Source organism: Centroberyx affinis, unplaced genomic scaffold (assembly GCF_046629955.1).
Source record: "Centroberyx affinis isolate AG114_WGS23_722 - 3 ecotype Tasmania unplaced genomic scaffold, CSIRO-AGI_Caff_v1 ptg003356l_1, whole genome shotgun sequence".
NCBI lineage: Eukaryota > Metazoa > Chordata > Actinopteri > Beryciformes > Berycidae > Centroberyx > Centroberyx affinis.
In genome coordinates this window covers 234118-254233 of record NW_027281350.1, presented here as the reverse complement: position 1 = coordinate 254233, position 20116 = coordinate 234118, and the positions used below count along the sequence as shown (strand labels likewise).

At 41.2% G+C, this 20116-nt stretch overlaps 1 protein-coding gene across 2 annotated transcripts; it reads left to right on the top strand.

Annotated features, from left to right (window-relative positions):
• Positions 1–729: 729 nt before the first annotated feature.
• Positions 730–18438, top strand: stam2 (signal transducing adaptor molecule (SH3 domain and ITAM motif) 2). 2 transcript variants are annotated; one of them, XM_071538836.1, is made up of 14 exons: positions 730–871; positions 2920–3004; positions 3640–3715; positions 8031–8126; positions 8469–8615; positions 11337–11403; positions 11689–11884; positions 12360–12454; positions 12647–12729; positions 13105–13192; positions 13320–13374; positions 13623–13776; positions 15671–15817; positions 16168–18438. In XM_071538836.1, exons 1-14 carry the CDS (start codon positions 832–834, stop codon positions 16336–16338), a joined length of 1500 nt encoding a protein of 499 aa, XP_071394937.1. In that variant the 5' UTR covers positions 730–831; the 3' UTR covers positions 16339–18438. The 2 variants fall into 2 exon arrangements, with proteins under 2 accessions (XP_071394937.1, XP_071394936.1); XM_071538835.1 differs by having other exon boundaries at positions 15671–15831; positions 16149–18438.
• Positions 18439–20116: the final 1678 nt, after the last annotated feature.

Sequence of the window (20116 nt, the reverse complement as noted above, 5' to 3'; positions counted from 1 at the left end):
GAGAAGATTTGTGTTTGTTTGTTATAATCTAGTGTAAAACTGTGTAACTATACTGTAGGTTGTGAGGATCATCGTGGGGAGGATCATAGTGAAGCCTATGATCAAAGTATTCAGTCTGATACATTCTCTCGCGCTTATGTCTAATGAATTAAGTAAAAGTGAGATTAAATGATTTCTCATTTTGTTGGGGAACCCTGGATTCCCCTCTGGGACCCCTGGACTTCCCCAGATAGCCCAGTGACATCACACAGGAACGCAGTAGTAAATAAAACTAGAGTTGGTGATCATCATAAGGCAAGAAGCCACCAATCTAAACAAAAAGTCAATTATACTTTCAGAAAAGGTTTATGATGCAAAGTGAATGCAGTTAACTACCTGGTAGGATAGAAAACGGTGGTACTCAAGGACCAAGATTGAGAACTAATTACATTCAATTGATTTACTTTTTTAAGTGGCCGTATTATTTTTCCCCACTAGATGTCAATGTTTTACTAGTCTTTGTGGTTCGTGCACAAAGGTCCTTAATTTATTGCCAAATATTGAACGGAATATCAGTATAAAAATAAGTAAATGTATTGTTCATTAAATAATAAAGCCGTAACATAGTGCCAGTCAAAATAAGAAATTTGTTGTTGTTGTTTTTTTTGCCCAGTCACTCCAGTTCAATTTTTTTTTTTAAATACTGTTCAGGCATTATTGAAGACAGCTACGTTTCCGGAAGAGCAACTGGTGAGAGTTTGATGGATAAGGAAGAGATATTTGTTTAGTCTTGAGAACATTCACTGACTTTTCTTTACTCTAAAAGCGTCCGGTTGTTTTTAAACCGTCAACATGCCTTTATTTGCCCAAAATCCATTTGACCAAGATGTTGGTAAGTGAACTGTTTCTCTGAAAGACACGACGTAGTAGCCAGCTAGACTTCGAGTTAGCTTAGCTTAGTCCGCTAGCGATGTCTTAGCACTGTCGTTTTTGACAACAGCATCAACAACCTGGCTGCTATGACTGAGCTGTGTCGTAGTTTCTGGGACCTTGCTAGCTTGCTCGGTAGCTAGCTGGTTGCTTGTCAACAACTTCCAATGAATATATCTAATGCCGTGTGGTTGCTTGTTAACTAACCTAAATTAACTTTGTGTCATATCAGTGTAACGTACGCTAACCCCTGTTTGATTTAAACCAGGCATAGCTGGCTAGTTGGGCTGTCCTGCTATGGTGAGAATCACATGAGAGTGAGGTCACTTCATCAGAAATATGTTGCTTCGTGGGCCTTACAACATTTGATATTGCCAAGTAAGACAAGACGAGTCATAGGCAAACAGTCATCATATTCTGTTAGCTTAGGTAATTATGTTGTAGATGTGCAGCCTATTTTCCTACAAACATTACTGAATGTGTCATCATTTAAATTTCCATGCAAATTCCCCCGTCACTGCACTTAACAGTCCCTGGAACACCATGATCTTTGTATCGGAACAGTATGTAGGCCAGTTATGGCCAGACAATAGTGCACTGTTTTGTGCTGGCTCTCTGGGTGTTATAGTCAGTGGTGTGTCCAGGCCATTTTGACGGGGGTGGCCGAGGAGGGGCACAGGTGGCACTGAACGCGGCATTTAGGAAGGATGTAGGCAGGTCCCAGGTCAGAATTCCGACTTTAAACTCAGAATTCTGACTTTATTCTCAGAAATCTGAGATTAATCTCAGAATTTAAATGGACATTTTTCACATGTGTCCCTAATCCTCTTCCATACAAGGCCCAGGTTGAAAACAACCAGAATTATCAGCCATCACTGTCAACTGTATGCACATATAAAAAAAATGTAAGCTACTAACATTACTTCTTGGTCTTTATCTTCAGGTGCATGCTGCATTGCGTTTGGTCAGACAGTCTTTTTTTCACATTGATCCCTAATTTGGTCTTCTCTTGGCTCCCCTTGGTGTTCCTTGGAACTCAAGGAGAGTAGTTTTGGAAAAAGAAATGAACTGGCTTGATGGTCCCGCCTCTAACATGGCCATCAGCCAGTCATAATTTAGGATTTTGGGGTGGCACCTGGGGTGGCCAATCAGATTTCAGTGGTGGCCAGTGCCACCACTGGCCACGCCCTAGACACGCCCCTGGTTATAGTCGGGATGATATGAAGTCTCATGGCAGGGTTTATTATGAGGCAGAATTGTTTCACCATTTTACAAAACTGCCACAGTAGATGGGCATCATTTGTGAAATTCCGGTAACTCAGAAGCACCTTTTGAAATGAGCTGAAGTATTCTAGAGACGATCTTATCATCCATTTCTGAGAAAGTGACCATATAGGCTATATATATTAATCCTGTGTTGTTTTTAGTCTTCCCTCCTCTTAGAGTGAAGGCTATGATTTTACACCACCAGTCAAATGTTTGGACACACCTGATTGAATGTACAATGTTTTCTGTTATCTTCAAGCCATTTTGATCTAAAACTTGATCCTAAATGCTTGAAATTTGTTTTTTAGACAAATATAAAAGTTGATGCCTATGTATGAATTTCTTTCCAAAATCTTTGCCTTTCCATCAAGGCAAAGAGTGGCTACTTTAAATAATCTAAAATATAAGATGGTTTTAATTTAACACTTTTTTGGTCACAGCATAATTCCATTTGTGTTATTTCAGTGTCTTTACTATTATTCTAAAATGTGGAAAATAGTATAAATAAAGAAAAATGCGTGTGTCCAAACTTTTGACTGGTAGTGTCTATTAGGTTGTCAGGCCCTGGTGTACTGTTTACTGATTCAAAGCCATTGTTTATCGGTTGCTATTATTGTTATTATTAAACTCGCCCACTGGTATTGACATTTCTTCTTACTGATATGTTCAGAGACAAGCAGCAGTGACACCAAAGAAAATGTTTTCTCATTGGACCATATGTATCCCTGTTTGACATATTTGCAGAGAAGGCGACCAATGAAAACAACACAACAGATGACTGGGGCCTCATTATGGACATCTGTGATAGGATTGGAACGACACCCAATGGGTAAGCTGGAACAAGGCATTCTGTTTCAATAATAACAGCCTATCAGCTTATTTACTCACACCAACACATCATCCTCTCCTGCCAAAAGCATATTGGCCATGTCCGGCTTGTATTTTTCATTTGAGCAGTGTTGAGGTTCATGAGAGCTGCTTATTATTCCAGTACAGTACATTTGTTGACAATTTGCACTTGAAAATAGTCTACAGTTGGTTCATTAGCTGCTTGGGAGTAATGTGTGGTGGTTAAGGAAATTACGGTAGGCACTGTTTAGGCAGTGCAGAGCTCCAGAGCCGTGCATAAGGGAAATCCAGTGTGCTCTCATACACCAGACAGTTTGGTAGAAGTCAAACAAGCATCAGCCAACCTGAGGTTTGTGCGCTGTACATCCACATACCAGGAAGTAGCTCGGTCATTTTCTAACTGTCAACACATTACTTAAATATTTTGTTCAGTGATTCTCTTAGTTGCAACAACACTGTGCCACCACAGCACTATGGTGTTAACAGGTGGAATTGTTAAAGTAGTTTCACTCACTCCAGTCAGGCATACCTCCCACCCCCCACCCCTCCACCCGAGCACTTAGACAGCACTTATTCCTAATCAACTCTATTCTATTCTGTTCTCTTCTATTACAGAGCGAAGGACTCCCTGAGATCCATCATGAAGAGAGTCAACCACAAGGTGCCTCACGTTGCCATGCAGGCCCTCACTGTGAGTTCTCTCCTTTCTATGCTACCATCACACAAAATGTAACACACCTTCTTCCACCAACTTCTGGAATAGCTGTACCATTCATTTTTACCTATACACCCATCATCAGTGAATGCATCCAATCCATTACAACCCTTTTGTGACTTTTCTTGTAGTTTAGATGTTGCTTATTGGTGTATTTATAGCTTGTTAATTCCCTCGTCATTTTTCAAGAGTACAGTCATTCTCTACTGTACAGGTGAAAGGTATGGAGTGTTCCTATGCAAATCCAATGTTTTACATCACTTGTCAAATTTTAAAAGGAAATGGCACTCATTTAAGAAGAAGTCTCTCCCAAAGCTAGAAACTGTGGAACCAAGACAATCCAATCTATATTAGGGCTGCAACTTTTATTTACATTTAGTATACGATTACTTTCATTGTCGATTAATCTGTCAATTATTTTCTCAATTAATCGATTAGTTGTTTGGTCTATAAAATGTCAGAAAATGGTGAAAAATGTCGATCAGTGTTTCCCAAAGCCCAAGATGACGTCCTCAAATGTCTTGTTTTGTCCACAACCCAAAGATATTCAGTTTACTGTCATAGAGGAGTAAAGAAACCAGAAAATATTCACATTTAAGAAGCTGGAATCAGAGAATTTTGACTTATTTTTCTTAAAAAATTACTCAAACCGATTAATCGATTATCAAAATAGTTGCCGATTAATTTAATAGTTGACCACTAATCGATTAATCGATTAATCGTTGCAGCTCTAATCAATTCAATTCAATTCAATTCAATGTGCTTTATTGGCATGAAAGTTCACAGACAATATTGCCAAAGCATCAAGATGAATATCAGTCTAGGTGTGTGTGTGTGTGTGTGTGTGTGTGTGTGTGTGTGTGTGTGTGTGTGTGTGTGTGTGTGTGTGTGTGTGTGTGTGTCAGTGCCTGGACAGAGGAACTGGGTTGCTGCGTGTTCAGCTCCCGTACCCAGAGCCTCCATCACAGAGTGAGGATCAGTAAACTATGTGAAGGAATTAATGTTTGTTGGTAACAAGGTTTACACACATTTTATATGCAGTACACAATAACATTCAAAGAGAAAAATAAATAAAATAAAATAAAAGTGTAACATTCTAGTCTACTTTGGCTTTTAGTTTCTTTTTTCCAATGTTCCAAATAGGTTTCTTTGCATTGTTTAATAATTTGGTTTACTCTGATTGGTGTTGGTAAAGCAGTGTTGGTGTGAGCCTGGTCCGGGTGTGGCTGAGGGGGGGCAGTTAGTCTCAGCACCAGCTGACACAGCGGACTCTTTTCTGGGTTCAGCTCTTGGGTTCAGAGGGCTTTAGAGTGGAGGCTGTCTGGGGAACTGAATTTGAGGTGATTTAAAAAATTTAGCGCTCGCTTTTGAATGTTGATTGTTAATGGATAACGGCCTAACTCTGATCTGCATGCGTTTGTTGGTGTTTTTCTCTGTGTGTGTAGGATGTGTCTGCAAAATTCAGCATGTAGGGATTCTGTTGGATGTTTCTCCCAGCTGGTGAAACTATTGTGACTGAGTGGACCCCAGACTTCACTACCATACAGCGCAATGGGCTGGATCACTCTATCAAATATTTGAAGCCAGATTTTAATTGGAATTTGGATATTATAAAATTTCATTTTGATTGCATGTAGAGCTCTTCAAGCTTTTTCTTTTAGTGCGTTCACTGCCAGGCCGAAGCTGCCTGAGGCTGTTATTGTAAGGCCGAGGTAGGTGTAGCTCATGGTGTGTGGTATGATGGTGTTTCCTAAGGTGAACTGGTGTCTGTTTTCCTGACATCTGGCCTTTTTTTGGAACACCATGATATTGGTCTTTTTCAGATTGACTGCCAGGGCCCAGCTCTGGCAGTAGCGGTCCAGCAGGTCCAGTTGCTGCTGTAGTCCCTGTTTTGTGGGAGACAGCAGAACTAGATCATCTGCATAGAGCAGGAATTTGATTTCTTTGTCCAGAAGAGAGAGGCCCGGGGCGGCGCCTAGGTCCAGCTGCTCTGCAAGTTCATTTATGTAGATGTTGAACAGCGTTGGACTCAGGTTGCAGCTAGGGTTGCAAAGGGGTGGAAAATTTCCGGTAAATTTCCGGAAAGTTTCCGGTAAATTTCCATGGGAAGTTAAGCTGGGGAATTTTGGAAATATTCCAAATTGGAAACTTTCCATGGGAATTTATGGGAATTAATGGGAATTTATGGGAATTAACTGGGAATTGAGGGTAATTTAATGGAAAGGTATCATATCCAAGCATAAATATTTGTTTTGTTATAAGCAGACATCCATCCAAAATAATACAATTAAAACAGATTTATTTGTAAGTAGAACTTTATCAAGTGTTAAATATTTTATTGAACAATCAATTCTTTCATTGAAGAACAAAAACATGAATGTTGAGTTGCATGTAGGGGGCGTGGTCTCAATAGCCCTGCAGTAAGCAGTGTGCTATGTGTGCATGTGATTGAGGAATAGCATAGATATTCAACTGTACTTGCATGATATCTGGTTGTTTTAGTCAGGATTATGCTAAAATATATTTTCCCCAACTATATTTAAGTTCCCTATTAAGAGCATACCTTCAATTTAGTAAATTCCTGGTTTATTCCCATAAATTCCCGTTAATTCCCGTTAATTCCCATAAATTCCCGTTAATTCCCATGGAAAGTTTCCAACTTTGAAAATTCCCGGAATTTTGCAACCCTAGTTGCAGCCCCGGCGGACTCCTCTCCCCTGGGCAAAGGACTCAGTGTGTTTGTCTCCAATCTTCACACTGTATCTACTTGTCATATACATACATTTAATAAGGTCGTATACTTTTCCACCTATACCGCATTGAAGAAGTCGGTAATATAGGCCTTCATGCCAAATCGAATCGAAGGCTTTTTTTAAATCAATAAAGCAAGCAAATATTTTACCATTTTTTGTTTGGTGTACATGTTTCTCAATGAGTGTGTGAAGTGTGTAAATATGGTCGGTGGTGCGATGTTTGGGGAGAAAGCCAATTTGGTTTTTACTAATGATGCTGTGATTTTCAAGGAGATTTGAGATTCTACTATTTATAATGCTGCAGAATAGTTTTCCCAGACAACTGCTGACACAGATTCCCCGGTAGTTGTTGGGGTCCAGTTTGTCCCCACTCTTAAAGATGGGGGAGATGAGGCCCTGGCACCAGATGTCAGGAAAACATCCTGAACATTTTTTATGTTGTCTGGACCACAAGCTTTTTTTGGTTGGAGACATTTTGTCTTTCTTGACAATTCTTCCCAAGTGATTGGAAAGTCGAGGGGGTTTTGGTTGTTTTTTATGGTTGATTCTAATTTTTTGAGTTTTTCTTTTACAAGATGGTGACTTGAATTCGATTTGTTTATTGGAATGTCTTTATAGAGATTTTCAAAATGGGTTCTCCAAATATCACCATTTTGAATGGGTAATGCTTGTGTTTCTTTTGTGCTCAAGGTGTTCCACATTTCCCAAAAATTGATTTTGGTTTATGGACTGTTCAATTTCATCTAATCGTCTGCTAGTATAATTTTGTTTTTTGTTCCTAATGTGTATTTATATCTTTTGAGGGTGTTACTATAAGCTGTTCGTAATTCTGAGTCGTTTGGTTGGTGATGTTTTAAGTTAGAAATTTTCCTAATCTATATCATCGAGTTCTTTAACTGGACCTCCTCAATAGATTGGGACGCTGTCAATATTGAGTCAGTTTACAGAGCAACAAATACAGATAAAAACAAAAACAAAGACCTTGAAATTTCATGATAGGAGGCCACAGCCTTTATTTGAATTTGTGTGCATATGGACAAAAGAAGAACTTAGACAGCCATGGTCCTCTTCTCTCTCATTTAAGGGATAGAAGTAAATGTCCACTATTGCACTAAAGCCGTCATTGAGCTGATATCCTTCTATAAAGCCATACAGGGAAGTAGAAGAGTTAACTATGCGGGTCAATAACTAAGAGACAAGGAATATGGCGACTCTTTCTCTGACTGAGTCACCATGAGCAAGTACTGTCAAATGGCCTGCTCTATTTTTAGACCTCTCTGCCCTCTCATTCAGAGAATTCAAACCCAATTGTCATAAAACCATTCATAACTATAAAAGCCTCGCCTCATATTAATATGTGCATCAATAATTCAGTGATGGCAGCAGTTCATTGAAAAATCCTCTTCCTTGGTTGAGATGCATTCTATCCAAGATATTTACTGCATCTGGTGGCCAGTAGTTTTTGAGTGGATGTTTTACTGTAATACATGCCAGGTGTTATATCTCAATCTTAACTATTTGCACCTCTCCTTTTACAGTTGCTGGGTGCCTGTGTGTCAAACGGTGGCAAAATATTCCATTTAGAAATCTGCTCGCGGGAGTTTGCCAGTGAAGTACGGACTGTGCTGAGCCGGGTAGGTGAACTTTTCCGGTTTATTTGCTCATAAATCCTATTTTTATGACCGCTTTTATTACAATATCTCTCTCTTGTCGGCTCTTTGTAGGCACTTGACCACTGCCATTCCCACACAAGCACTCCCTCACACTCTCATACACGAGTTATGTCATCTTTCGCAGATGGAACCCTGCATACTCTTGGCACTTCATGGCACTTGGTTGCCTACACCTGAACTATCCAGTCCTTTAAGATCTACATACTGTGTTAGGAGCCTGTTAATTGGCAGCCATTAGGGTCTGTTTCTGACACAACAGACACAGGAGAGAGTAACATATGGCTATCTGCATGTCTTCTACAGGCCCACCCTAAAGTGTGTGAGAAGCTGAAGGCTCTGATGGTGGAGTGGGCGGAGGACTTCCAGAAGGATCCACAGCTCAGTCTCATCAGCGCCACCATCAAGTCTCTGAAAGACGATGGCATCAGCTTCCCCTCCACAGGCTCTCAGGTACATTAACAGAAGCAAGCTGACTTTTCTGTCTACAAGCAGTAGTGTCTGGTAAATCTCAGACTTCAACAGCCCCTTTCATCATTCAGCCAACCAACTTTTATAATGGAACAGGAACTCCAAATGATGGTTGGTTGCCTGCCAAAGTGGCTGGTAGCACAGATGAACTTGCCAGCCACAACCGGATTTAGCAGCATTTTGTTGGTGTTAATCCCAGCCACAGCCTAACACTTTCTGTCAAATGTGAGCAAATGCATACTCTGACTTAATGTGTGGTAATATCATTCAACAAATCTAATCTGTTAGGATGTCTGCTATCAGCAGCTCCGCCATCTCTTTCCTCACAGTTCTCTTTCACACTCCCTTTTCATGATGTTTGCTTTGCTCTAGTCACAGCTCCAGCCCACAGACCACAATAACCAAATAAGCATGTGTTGTATGCTCTGGCCTAGCCCCAGGCTAGCATTACGGCTGTGGTTTCACTGCACACCAGCCATGTGTTGCCAACATAAAGGTCAAGGCTGGGTGGAGCTCGTCTGTGTTTGTAAGGAGAGAGCTTACAATGGAATTTCCTCTCGCATATTTCTTGCAATTCTCTGGATATGTGTGTATATACAAGGATCCAAATTGCTACTGTGATTGTATTGAACAGAGCCATTTCTGGTCGCTCTCTATTCTCAATTTGATAACACTCTAATGTGTTATTTAACAGTGACTGTCTTATGTGTGTCAAGTGCTGGAGTGGACTTTGCTCAGGCTCTCTTAAATACAGTAACTGACCTACATCTGTTGTCACAGCTTCTCTGTGCTCATTGTTTTTTGAGGGCTTCGCTTTGTCAGATGTTGAATGATGTGAAGTTGTGACTAAATTTTTTAATAAACTTTAATATCACACAATTTCCTACATAGCCACAAATTATGTCCAGTGGCCATAACAAAACATTTATATATTTTTTCTCAGCATATGTGGCAAATAGTGACAGTACAATCAAGTTAATACATGGACTGTGAATTCGCAACACAATTTTACTAGTATGCAGAACCATTATTATTCATCACCTTGATTGGGCAACGATAATGTCAGGATAGTGGGTTGTTTCAGAAAACCAATAGGTGCCAAGGGAGACTAACTCCAGAGCATTTATCAACAGATCTGCAATGATTTGCCTAAACACACTCTCACTTGGCACTTATGCATTCTTAATCAATGGTATACATCTTGTTTTCCAGATATTATTCACTATAGACACTACTAACCAGTAGGAATGCCCCGATAACGTTTTTTGCCGCCGATCGTCTATGAGGAATATCTGCTGATACCGATCGGCCATACCGAGCAGCTGGTATATCAGTATTATAGGTCTAACAGTTTCCTTTTTACATACATTGTAAAAATGTTAGGGTCTGGACCGTCGTCCAGTTCAGCACCGCGGACAGCAGTGCAGAGTGCAGACCATTATGTAAACAAACGCACATGGCGTGCGATGAATTGATGCATTGAATAAGTAGAGAATTAAATGAGGGGAAGTAGCGGGCGTGACGGACTGTGACGTTACTGGTTGTCCATGAAGATTTGTGTTTTTAATTAACATCCACACCGCCGACATGTTTTGAGGTGAGTTAGCATGTGACAATGACACCAACTCCGCTGAGAAATGGCTCACGTGTTTTGCGTCATCGATCGGTTTTTGCAATCGGCGAGTATAAAGCATTATCGGAATTCTCCAATCTCATATTTATACTGAATATCGGCCGATTCCGATTGCTGGCCGATCGATCGCGGCATCCCTACTAACCAGAATAATTCCCTTTTTTCCTTTGGTAATTTTTCTTAAAAAATACGGTTTGCACTAACATTGATTTCTATATCATATTGTTACTTCAGGAGGTCATAGGTCTACAGGAACTAAATTCTCTATCAGTGAGTGACAACTGACATCCAGGCCCTTCACCCTTTAAATCTGCGAATGTCAGTGTTTCCCTATATGTAGAAAAGGGATGTCAGAGCATTTTCCCAGCCTCCTTATACTTTCACCCACTGGGAATTTGTAGGTGTGAAGAGTAGTTAAGCACTGGGAACAATGTCCAGTTGACCTTTTGACTTCTTTGACCTCATTACCATTTCGTAGAGCTGCCTAAAATGACCTTAAACAAAAGATAATGATGCAGCTCTGCATTGAGGGTTTCTCTCTGACGGGTAGCACCATATTATTGGCAAGTGGTGTGGAAGGCTTATTTTTTGGTTCTTGGATACCGGCAACCTTGGAAATTACTAAACAGCATTTCTAAATTACAAACATTCATTGTGTAATTCTAAAAGCTTGATAGGCCAACTCATGGAACCTCAACTAATCAAAAATGCAATGAGTAACTGATTACTAACAGTTTTCAGTAACATTTAGCTTATTACTTTTCTAATAATAATGATGTAGGCAGCATGTGCTCATACATAGATACCCTGTGGCCCTCTCATAGAAGCTACATTGTGTTTTTTGGCTCCCAACACCATTTCCCATTACTGCGGCACTGTATACTGTATTACCACAAAGGTGTAATACCTGATATGAACTACAGGTGGCATTGCAGTCACTGGGATCACATTTTCACTTCCAGTCTTATCTGCTTCTCTCTCACTCACTCACTCTCTCTCTCACTCCTTTACGTACACACACACCCACACACACACACAGAATTAACCTTATCTTTCTGTGTTGACCTCAGGTGTCCAGCGCAAAGGTCAGCGCTCCTGCTGTGAGCAAAACAGCCGATGATGACGACCTGGCCAAAGGTAGGGCACAGCACAACATGCCACACGCTGCCACACTGAAAACTGCATCATCATTGATCTAACTCATCTGTTGCTCTAAAGATCATTCTCTACTGCACCTGTGTATTTGCCAGCGATGCACTAAGCCTATACATGTTTGACGTCTGAAAAACATCTTCCTCTCCTATTTCAACCTCCTTTCTCCTCTCCTCTGCCGTCACTCTCCTCTCTCTGTTTCCTTTATCCCTTCCCTCTCTTCTCCCTCCTCCACCTCTTCCTAACCCCCCCACCCCCCACCCAACACAGCCATCGAGCTCTCCTTGCAGGAGCAGAAGCAGCAGGCGGATACCCGGCCCCTGACCGCGACCTCCGACCCCCCCCACTACACCAACGGAGGGGGGCGGGAGGTCCAGAAAGTGCGTGCGCTCTATGACTTTGAAGCGGCCGAGGATAACGAGCTGACCTTCAAAGCCGGCGAACTTATTCTGGTTTTGGACGACAGGTAACGTGTCACAACACACACAATAGAGAATCAGACCTGCTATTGCCTCAGTGTGCCGATTTTAGAGGAACACTCCAGCGCTGAAATACAGTGAAGCATCAGAGCAAATTTTTATTCACTCTCCCATTCCCTTATACACACACACATCCACACGCACATAAAACACACATGCATGCACATGTTTCAAACTGCGTGATATAGCCTACTACTAGCAGTCGAAAGGCTTCCAAATGTGTGCATCAAAAAAGAAATGGCAATAATCTCCAGTATGTCAGCTGGGTGGTTCAGAGATGTAGTTAAATGAAGCTCAAGAGTATAATGTTTTTTGTAATGATATAACCAGTGATGTAGTGATAAAAAGTAAACTACTCCAGTTGGTGATCATCATAAGTCAAGTAACCACCAATTAATTATTATTCACTTAAAGACCCTGTCATCATATTTATTTATTCCCATTCCATGTTGTTGTTTACAGCGACCCAAACTGGTGGAAAGGAGAGAACCATAAAGGAGTAGGACTCTTCCCCTCCAACTTTGTTACAACCAACCTGAATGCTGAGCCAGAGGCTGGTAGGTTTATTTATTAAATGTCAGAGTGAACATAGCTGCTTTTAGATGCTTATGCTGTGGCTTTCCTAGCTGTTTTAGTCCCTGCTGACTTAAGAAAGCATGCCAGTTCTGTGTGTTCTCTCTGTCCATAGACTTAAACTAGGGCAAATTAGTTTCAGAGCTGCTGATTTAAATCATCCTTTCCTTCCACAGCAGCTTATGTTGAAAAGACAGCCAGCCCTGAAGAGACGAGCCTTGAAACCAAAGTGGAGCCCGAGCCTGTCTTCATTGATGAGGTACTGCATGCGCATAGCCCCGAGTGCAAAACCTAGGATCACTGTGTGCTAAAATTGTACATTACTGCGCATTGGCCTCAACATCAGACCAGTATCCATATTTGACCATAATGAGTTTTTGCTAAGTGTTTTGTATTTGCTGCTACACTAAGAGGTCTAGTCACACTCCAGTAGTCACACCTTGTGGTTGCTGCATAACTGTCCTCATTATCCTGAACTATATGTGAATTTTAGTGCCATCTGTATAATAAAGCCTGCTCTTCTCATTTGATATGGCACTCCACCATTTCCTTTACTAAATACCCCCCATGCACACACACGTACAAACCCAAATCCCTGTTCCATCCAAACCCCCCTTCCTCTTTCTTTCTGCAGGGGAAGATGGACAAAACGCTGGCACTGCTGCAGAACACAGACCCTGCCGATGCAGCTCCTGACTCCCCAGAGCTTGTCCAACTGGAGGGTATAAACTTTAATGCTGGTGTAAATCTAGTAGAACTGCCGCTGGCAACTGCAGTTAGTCTGAGCAACACCGTTCTATTCTAACTTGTGTTTCTGTGTTCCTCACCAACTGTAAACATCTCTGACAGGTGCGTGTGAGCAGATGAACCCGATGATTGATGAGAAGCTACAAGAGATTGATAGGTAAATGTGTTTACAGATGAAGAAATCGAGGAGTGGTTAATCAGAATAATAATTAGTGCTTATTTTTAAGGCCTGGCCACGTCTGGCTCACAGTTACATCAGATTGGTTAACACCTTATGAATCAGAGTGCAGCCTGAGATCGTCAGCCAAGGCCGTCCTGGACACTCTGAAGTTTAGCATGGAGGACAGACCCTTCTACATATCAAAAAGGTCTTTATCCAACAAGCATTATGTCTCTGTCTGGCAGGAAGCACTCGGAGTTGTCAGAGTTGAATGTGAAGGTGCTGGAGGCCCTGGAGCTTTATAACAAGCTGATGAACGAGGCTCCATTCTACTCGGCCTACTCCAAGATGCAGCCCCAGGCGCACTACGCACCGTCCGGCTCAGCTGTAGCCATGCAGGTCAGACACATGCACCCACATTGTCCTCTACACTGCCCAAAATCTCCATCTTAACAAGTGATTTAATCTTGTGTCTAGGGATGTGGTTAACCGTTAATCGGTTAACCACAGAGAATATTTTTGACCGGTTACGCATGTCGGTCTACAGGTTAATTTGTATACACACTCCGCTCAACTAGCAGTCTGAGCAGGACTGCCAACTCTCACGCATTGATCGAGAGACTCACGCAGTTGACACTTTTCACACGTTCTCACGCCACAAGTCCATTTTCTCATGCAGTGAGGGTTAACGTAACGTTGTGGCGCGAAAAGAGACACTGACAGCGCACAGACAGACAAGACAGAGCAGCACAGCGCAACAGCAGCACTGTGCAGCAGAGAGTTATTCAGACCATCGGGGGAAAGCGAGAAATATACACAAATCTATTGTAATTTATTCCCATGCATGCTGCTCAGAGTAATCTCAGTCAGCGGCTCTTCTGCGTCTCTCCCTCTCCTCTCGCACCGTGCGCACGCAGGCAGGAGTGAGTGAGTGAGAGTGAGTTACTATGGTTACGGGGACGCTCTGTGTCTCTGTCGCTCTGAAACTTTCTCGCGGTTCCCAATAATAGGTTTTTTAGGTTAGTATGCCTATGCAAAATCATGAATGTAAGTACCTCAATGCTGAAATCTAGTAATATAACATAATATAAAAAGCTCATTGAGTCAATGGAGCGCCGGACTAAAAGGAAAGCGCCACTTTCTTGTATTTCACGTCATTAAGCGTTTTTTCTTAAAAATTAGCCGGTTAGTTACTGGTTAATGGGTGTCGGCCTATCGAAAGCAAAATTAACCGAAACTGACATCCCTACTTGTGTCAAGTCTTCTTAAAACAAGTGAACAAATCTGACTATTGGAGTAAGATAATGTCACATTTTCAGTGATTTTACTTGTTTCAAGAATTTCCTTGGATATACTGAAATAAGGCAGATCACTCCATCAGACTCAAGATCACTTGATTCTAGAACATTTTTCAAACAAATTGAGCTGCATGGAAAGCAGGTGAAATTATATCACCGACTGGTAGATGCTTTGCTTTCTGGAGTTGTCCTGTGTTAAGGAGGAGGTGCATGTTTGACAAGCTGTGTGTTAATTACTAGTGCGCCCACCCACCAACCTTGTTCCCTGGACAAGTGAGTGTCGGCACTGGGTACACACTCACTCTCATCTACTGATCCATTGACCTTTCTATTGATTGAATGTTTTTTGTCCATGTTACATGATGTTTTCATTTAGACAATAGAGGACTAATGGAGGAGAAAATCAGTCAGAGCAAGACTTGACATTTTCTTTATGAGGTGTAGCACGCTTCTACTTCACCAAAACATTGTCTTGATAGGTTGACATTCAGTCAGGTTCCCCTTGTACTGTGTTTTTCATTATATATTTTTTTCCAGGCGAGTCGTGGATGCCTGGGTTTTGTTGGCAGAGCTGTTTTCTCTATAATGATTGATGTCACTGTCCCTCCCCAGAGATTTAGAAAAATGCCCGCCTCACTGGGCAGGCCTGCACCGGAGCGCTGCTCCAATTTATTTGCCCTTCACACTACTTTGCTGGGTTTTGTTTTTTTGCACAGCACTGCAAAATGTACACTATCACAGAAACACACACCTTGTTTGTTCTTGCACCTGCAGTGACAAGGCTTTTTATAAGTACATGAGTACTTGACATTCAAAAGGTACAATTCTAATAGTATTCATATGTTTTTTATGATCTTCTGTAGCAGCTGCTATATACAGTATCTTCCTTACTTATGCTCTTTCCCCTCTTTTGAATGGGAGAGAAATTGTGAGACATCTGGTCATCACTTATTAACAAGACCTGCCCCCTCCCCCCCCTCCCTCCGTCCTATCAGGGCTACCCAGGCCAGCCTGGTGGTTCCTACCTGCCTCCAGCGATGCCCCAGGTCCCCCCCGCCCAGGCCTACAGCATGCCCAGCGACCAGCCTGCACCGCTGCACTCACTGCCCCCCAATGCCTCAGCCCCACCCAACAACCAAGCTGCTCCTTACATGAGGTAAGAAAACATTGTCCTCTCCATTATATGCAAGGTTGTCCCAGTAGAGTCTCGCAGCATCCTTAAGCTTCATTTAGCTTAGATGCTTGTTGGAGATCTTATATTCTCAGATGGCGTTATGTGGTTCATTGTCCGCCTTATGTTTGATTTCTGATCTGCCAACTTGCTGTCAGTGTCAAAGATGCAGGGATCGATTCAAGATTCAGTCGCTAAATACAAACAACAGATAATATAATTTGCTGATTTGCTGGTGTTGAGACTAGGTTTCCATACTTGTATTTGCCGGTAAGAGACGAGCCTCTTTATTTTCTTCACAGCAGTGGCATGAACCCTCAGTATATGGGCCAAGCTGCTGGAGCCCCTTACCCACCCCAGATGGGAGTGGCCATGGACATGTCGGCCTATCAGAACTCCAACATGCCTCCCGTCTCCTATCCAATGGCTGCTCCCCCTCACCCAGCACCGCAGCAGCAGCAGGCAGCATATTATCAGCAGCCTCTCTTGTAAAACTCCGATCGACAGCAGACCTAAGATGAATACTTAACTCAAACATTTCAGTTTCTAGCGGTGTGTTCAATCCGGCTTATCTTGTGTGTGGGGTTATTGCTTTAGGACCGTTCCTTTTGGTCATTTTTTTTTGTGCCTGATGAGCTGAATCGAGCGCACCCCGGCAAGGTGAAATGGTTTGAGGCGTGTGTGTGTAGCACAGGTCTGCTGTGCGTCCCGAGTCAGGACTGTGTCTATGTGCATATCCCCGGCCGTCTGAGGCGAAAACATAGCCGCATCTGTGTGTGAGCTTGCTCCCGCCCTCCTCTTCTTTTTCCTGGCTGACAACGAAGGTCTTCACAAAGGTCACAGGCCACCGCAGAGGAAGCGCCGGGGTCGAACACTGGCAGAAGAACGCGCAAAGAGCGACTGTTGCCCGATTCTAAAGAGATGAACATTTTACGATTCAAAGTACAATACCGTACTACTCGCATATTTCTGACTTTACCCTTTTCAAAGAATTTCAGCGACATGTCATTTTCAACAGGGGGAACAGAGGGTTAATGTCCCTCATCCTCGATTATGCGTTTTGTTCTTTTTGTTTGTTTTTAACGACCCTCTTGTTTTTAAATTTGTCTTTAAGTGAATTTCATCTCAAGGAGGCCACAGTTGATCCCGATTGTTTCTTCTTCCTTTAATGCAATTTGCCAGTCTTTTCTCTTTGCTCATCTGCCTTTAGGCAAATGGATTTAAACGCAGTGGACTGGTGTAAGAACTCGTGTTTTTTCCAATCCAGTGCTTTTTTAAATCTGTTGGAGAGGGAACAAGTGATTCGCTACAGGAGAAAGTGTAGATATTTGAAAGGCAGGAGCTCCATTTTCTTCACCAGCATCCATCACTTTAGCTGATTTTCAATTCTGAACTTTCAAATATGTATATTGATTAACATTTATATTTGTGTAAATGGTTAAAAAATTACTTTCCCATCCACTCACTGCCTTGTAATACATTCTGTGGTTGCTTTAGAGATATTTAAGACAAGTCAATTTTATGTGTGTGCATGTGTTTGTGTCTTTTATGTGTATGTATGTGTGTGTATGTTTTGAGTGCTTGCTTAACCATATGTCTTCTTAATCATTGTGATGTGACATTTTCACAAGGCCCATGGCAACATAATGGGAGGCTATTCATCAGATTTTATGGGTTAATTGGGAACTGGTTTGTGTTTTCTGGCTTGAGCCAGATCTCATCTTCCCATTGTCCTTCTTCATTGACTCATCTGATGGAAATGCTACATCTATTTATAATGACTACATCAGTACCGTTCTGCTTGTCATCTTTATGGAGTGTGGGGCGTTATTCAGTGAAACCTGAATGTTTCTTAAATTCAGTTTAAGATTCCACAATTTGATATTTTATTATGCAAATGCAAGATATTGAGATGCTTCATGTCTATCCATTTATTTTTCAAAATTGTAAATGACATCATCTGTACCTTGATTTGTATATTATTTGGGACATTATAAATCTGTTATTGTCATGCTTTGAGAATGTATAATAATTATTCTCCCCTTTCTTTTGTTTTTACTATAAATGTCCAGGCAAAATGCAAACAGAACAAAATTTCCAAATGTTTCCCAATGTTCAGAAATCAGAACTTGTTAAGACAAAGACAGAGAAGCTAGAGATCATATGGTTCAAACCAAATAGTTCTCTTCAATCTGGGGGTTAAAATTAAGGAGCAGATTTATTTGAATCTACAGTCTTGTTGTTACAGTAGCTTGATAGATTAAGATATGATTCTAGCAGGAACTGTCTACACTTTATTTTCTTTACTTGCCTCATATTAAAGGCATTGTATATTAGATGTAAGATATCTGGTTTTGTCAATGTTGGCATTGCACCTTAACTTTGTAAACATTTATGTACCACTGGATGCCTTGTTTTCTGTAGAAATCAAAATATGACATGGAAACAACTTTGGAAAAGGACTTCTGTCTCAGAAGCTGCTGTATATCTAGAATTCTGTATATTTAAAATATTCCAGGGAAAGTTCCTTGTATCCAGCATTTTAAAAATCCTTTTGTAACACAGCAAACTCATAATATTCTTTGAAATAAAAATACCTGTGTTCAAAATGGTCTCTTGTGTCATGTTTTTTTTTTTTTGTCTAAATTACCCTTCGAAGCCTGCACAGTAATTATCTGTATATAATTACTTGACAGATGGTTAAGAAAGGTGTTGTCAAGCAGAAAACATCAGACAGAATTGGATCTGTGTGTGTGTGTGTGTGTGTGTGCACATATTCACGTTCATGTGTGTACAGATTTCTAATGTTACTGCTCAATATTCCCACAAGAAATAGATGTTTATTGGGTTGTTGGTATAATAATATAAAAACCAAGAACAAAAGACTTGATATCACATCATGTCTCTGCATTTGTGTTAAGCACAAGGAGACTTACTCAGCCCATTTGAATAAAGCATCTTGTTAACACCTTTTGATATGGCTGTTCACCTGACAAGCCTCTCCTCCCCCCTGCTGACCAGTTGTCACCAGCTACACATGGTTAGCCAGCCACCTTAATATGATCATTACCCAGGAGACACTCCAATGATTTATTCATCGAGCCTGGCCTTTTTATAGCTCCTGCTCCTGACTTCTTGAGAAGCTGCACTGGGGATCTTGGAAATGCCACTGTTACTCCAATGGAAAAGCACAGGTATTACTGTACAGTTTCTCTATTAAACATTAATTAAACTCTCAAGGCAGGAAACCACAAAGATGACGCTGCAGTCCAGGATACACAGCTTAAAGGCTTTCCCACCGGCCATCAGTGGGATTCCCTGAAAACACAAAGCAGTTAGTAGCTCCTATCACCAGGTCAGACCAGATATGGTAATAATGAGGGAGGAGATTTTATTATCCTTTGTTTACCTTGGTAAATCTGCTTAGATAAAGCTGGCCTATTTCATTTTTAAGTGAGGAATACAGGGACAATTAATTAGCCAAAGTTGATAAGCATTGGGCTTAATAACTTTAGTTACTGGTCATTTTATGGTCATGAAATTTCATCCCTCCTCTTCGACCGCAAAAAGCCTCATAATAAAAGCTGGAAACTAACTCTAAAAAAATCACTTCAGTCATTTCATACTATTCCCATAGGGATGTACAGTGTGCCTGTGGAATACAAAGTTTATAGTGACCTTATCATAGGCCTACCTTATGGCATTACCTATGATATTACTTTTTTCTGTGGAATAGTTCTTTGACCTATGGTAGCTGCATGCTTTTTTCTATTCAATTTCTTTTATAGGCCTATTCTTCTTAAATATCTGATTACTAAGGTTCTTTTATGTAAGGGAGAATAGCATAAGAGTGCGATGAATTGGCTCTAAACTCCCAAGCAAGTGCCAAGAAAGGTCTAACAGCACATCAGAGAGGGATGCTGGCGCAGTGAGGGAGAAAGAGCTCCGTCAATAAACCTGAGCAGTGGGGGAGAGAGGAGAGCTTATGCTGCCTTCATGGGAAAGCTCCGATTTCTGATATTTGCAAGTGAGCAAATACGACTAATCAGTGCATTCAAGTGCGTTTTAATCGTAGATAATAGTAAAATGATCGTTGTAACAAAGTATAGTTAATGTACTACAAACAAAAAATGTGTGACACTGAAAAGTCAAACAAAGAGTTGTAATAGAAACATACAATATTAAGTCCTAAACTATTCACACCCGGTTTGGCGTCACACATGTAAACATCACAACTGTATTAGAGTAACCCCCGGTTAAGCTCATACTC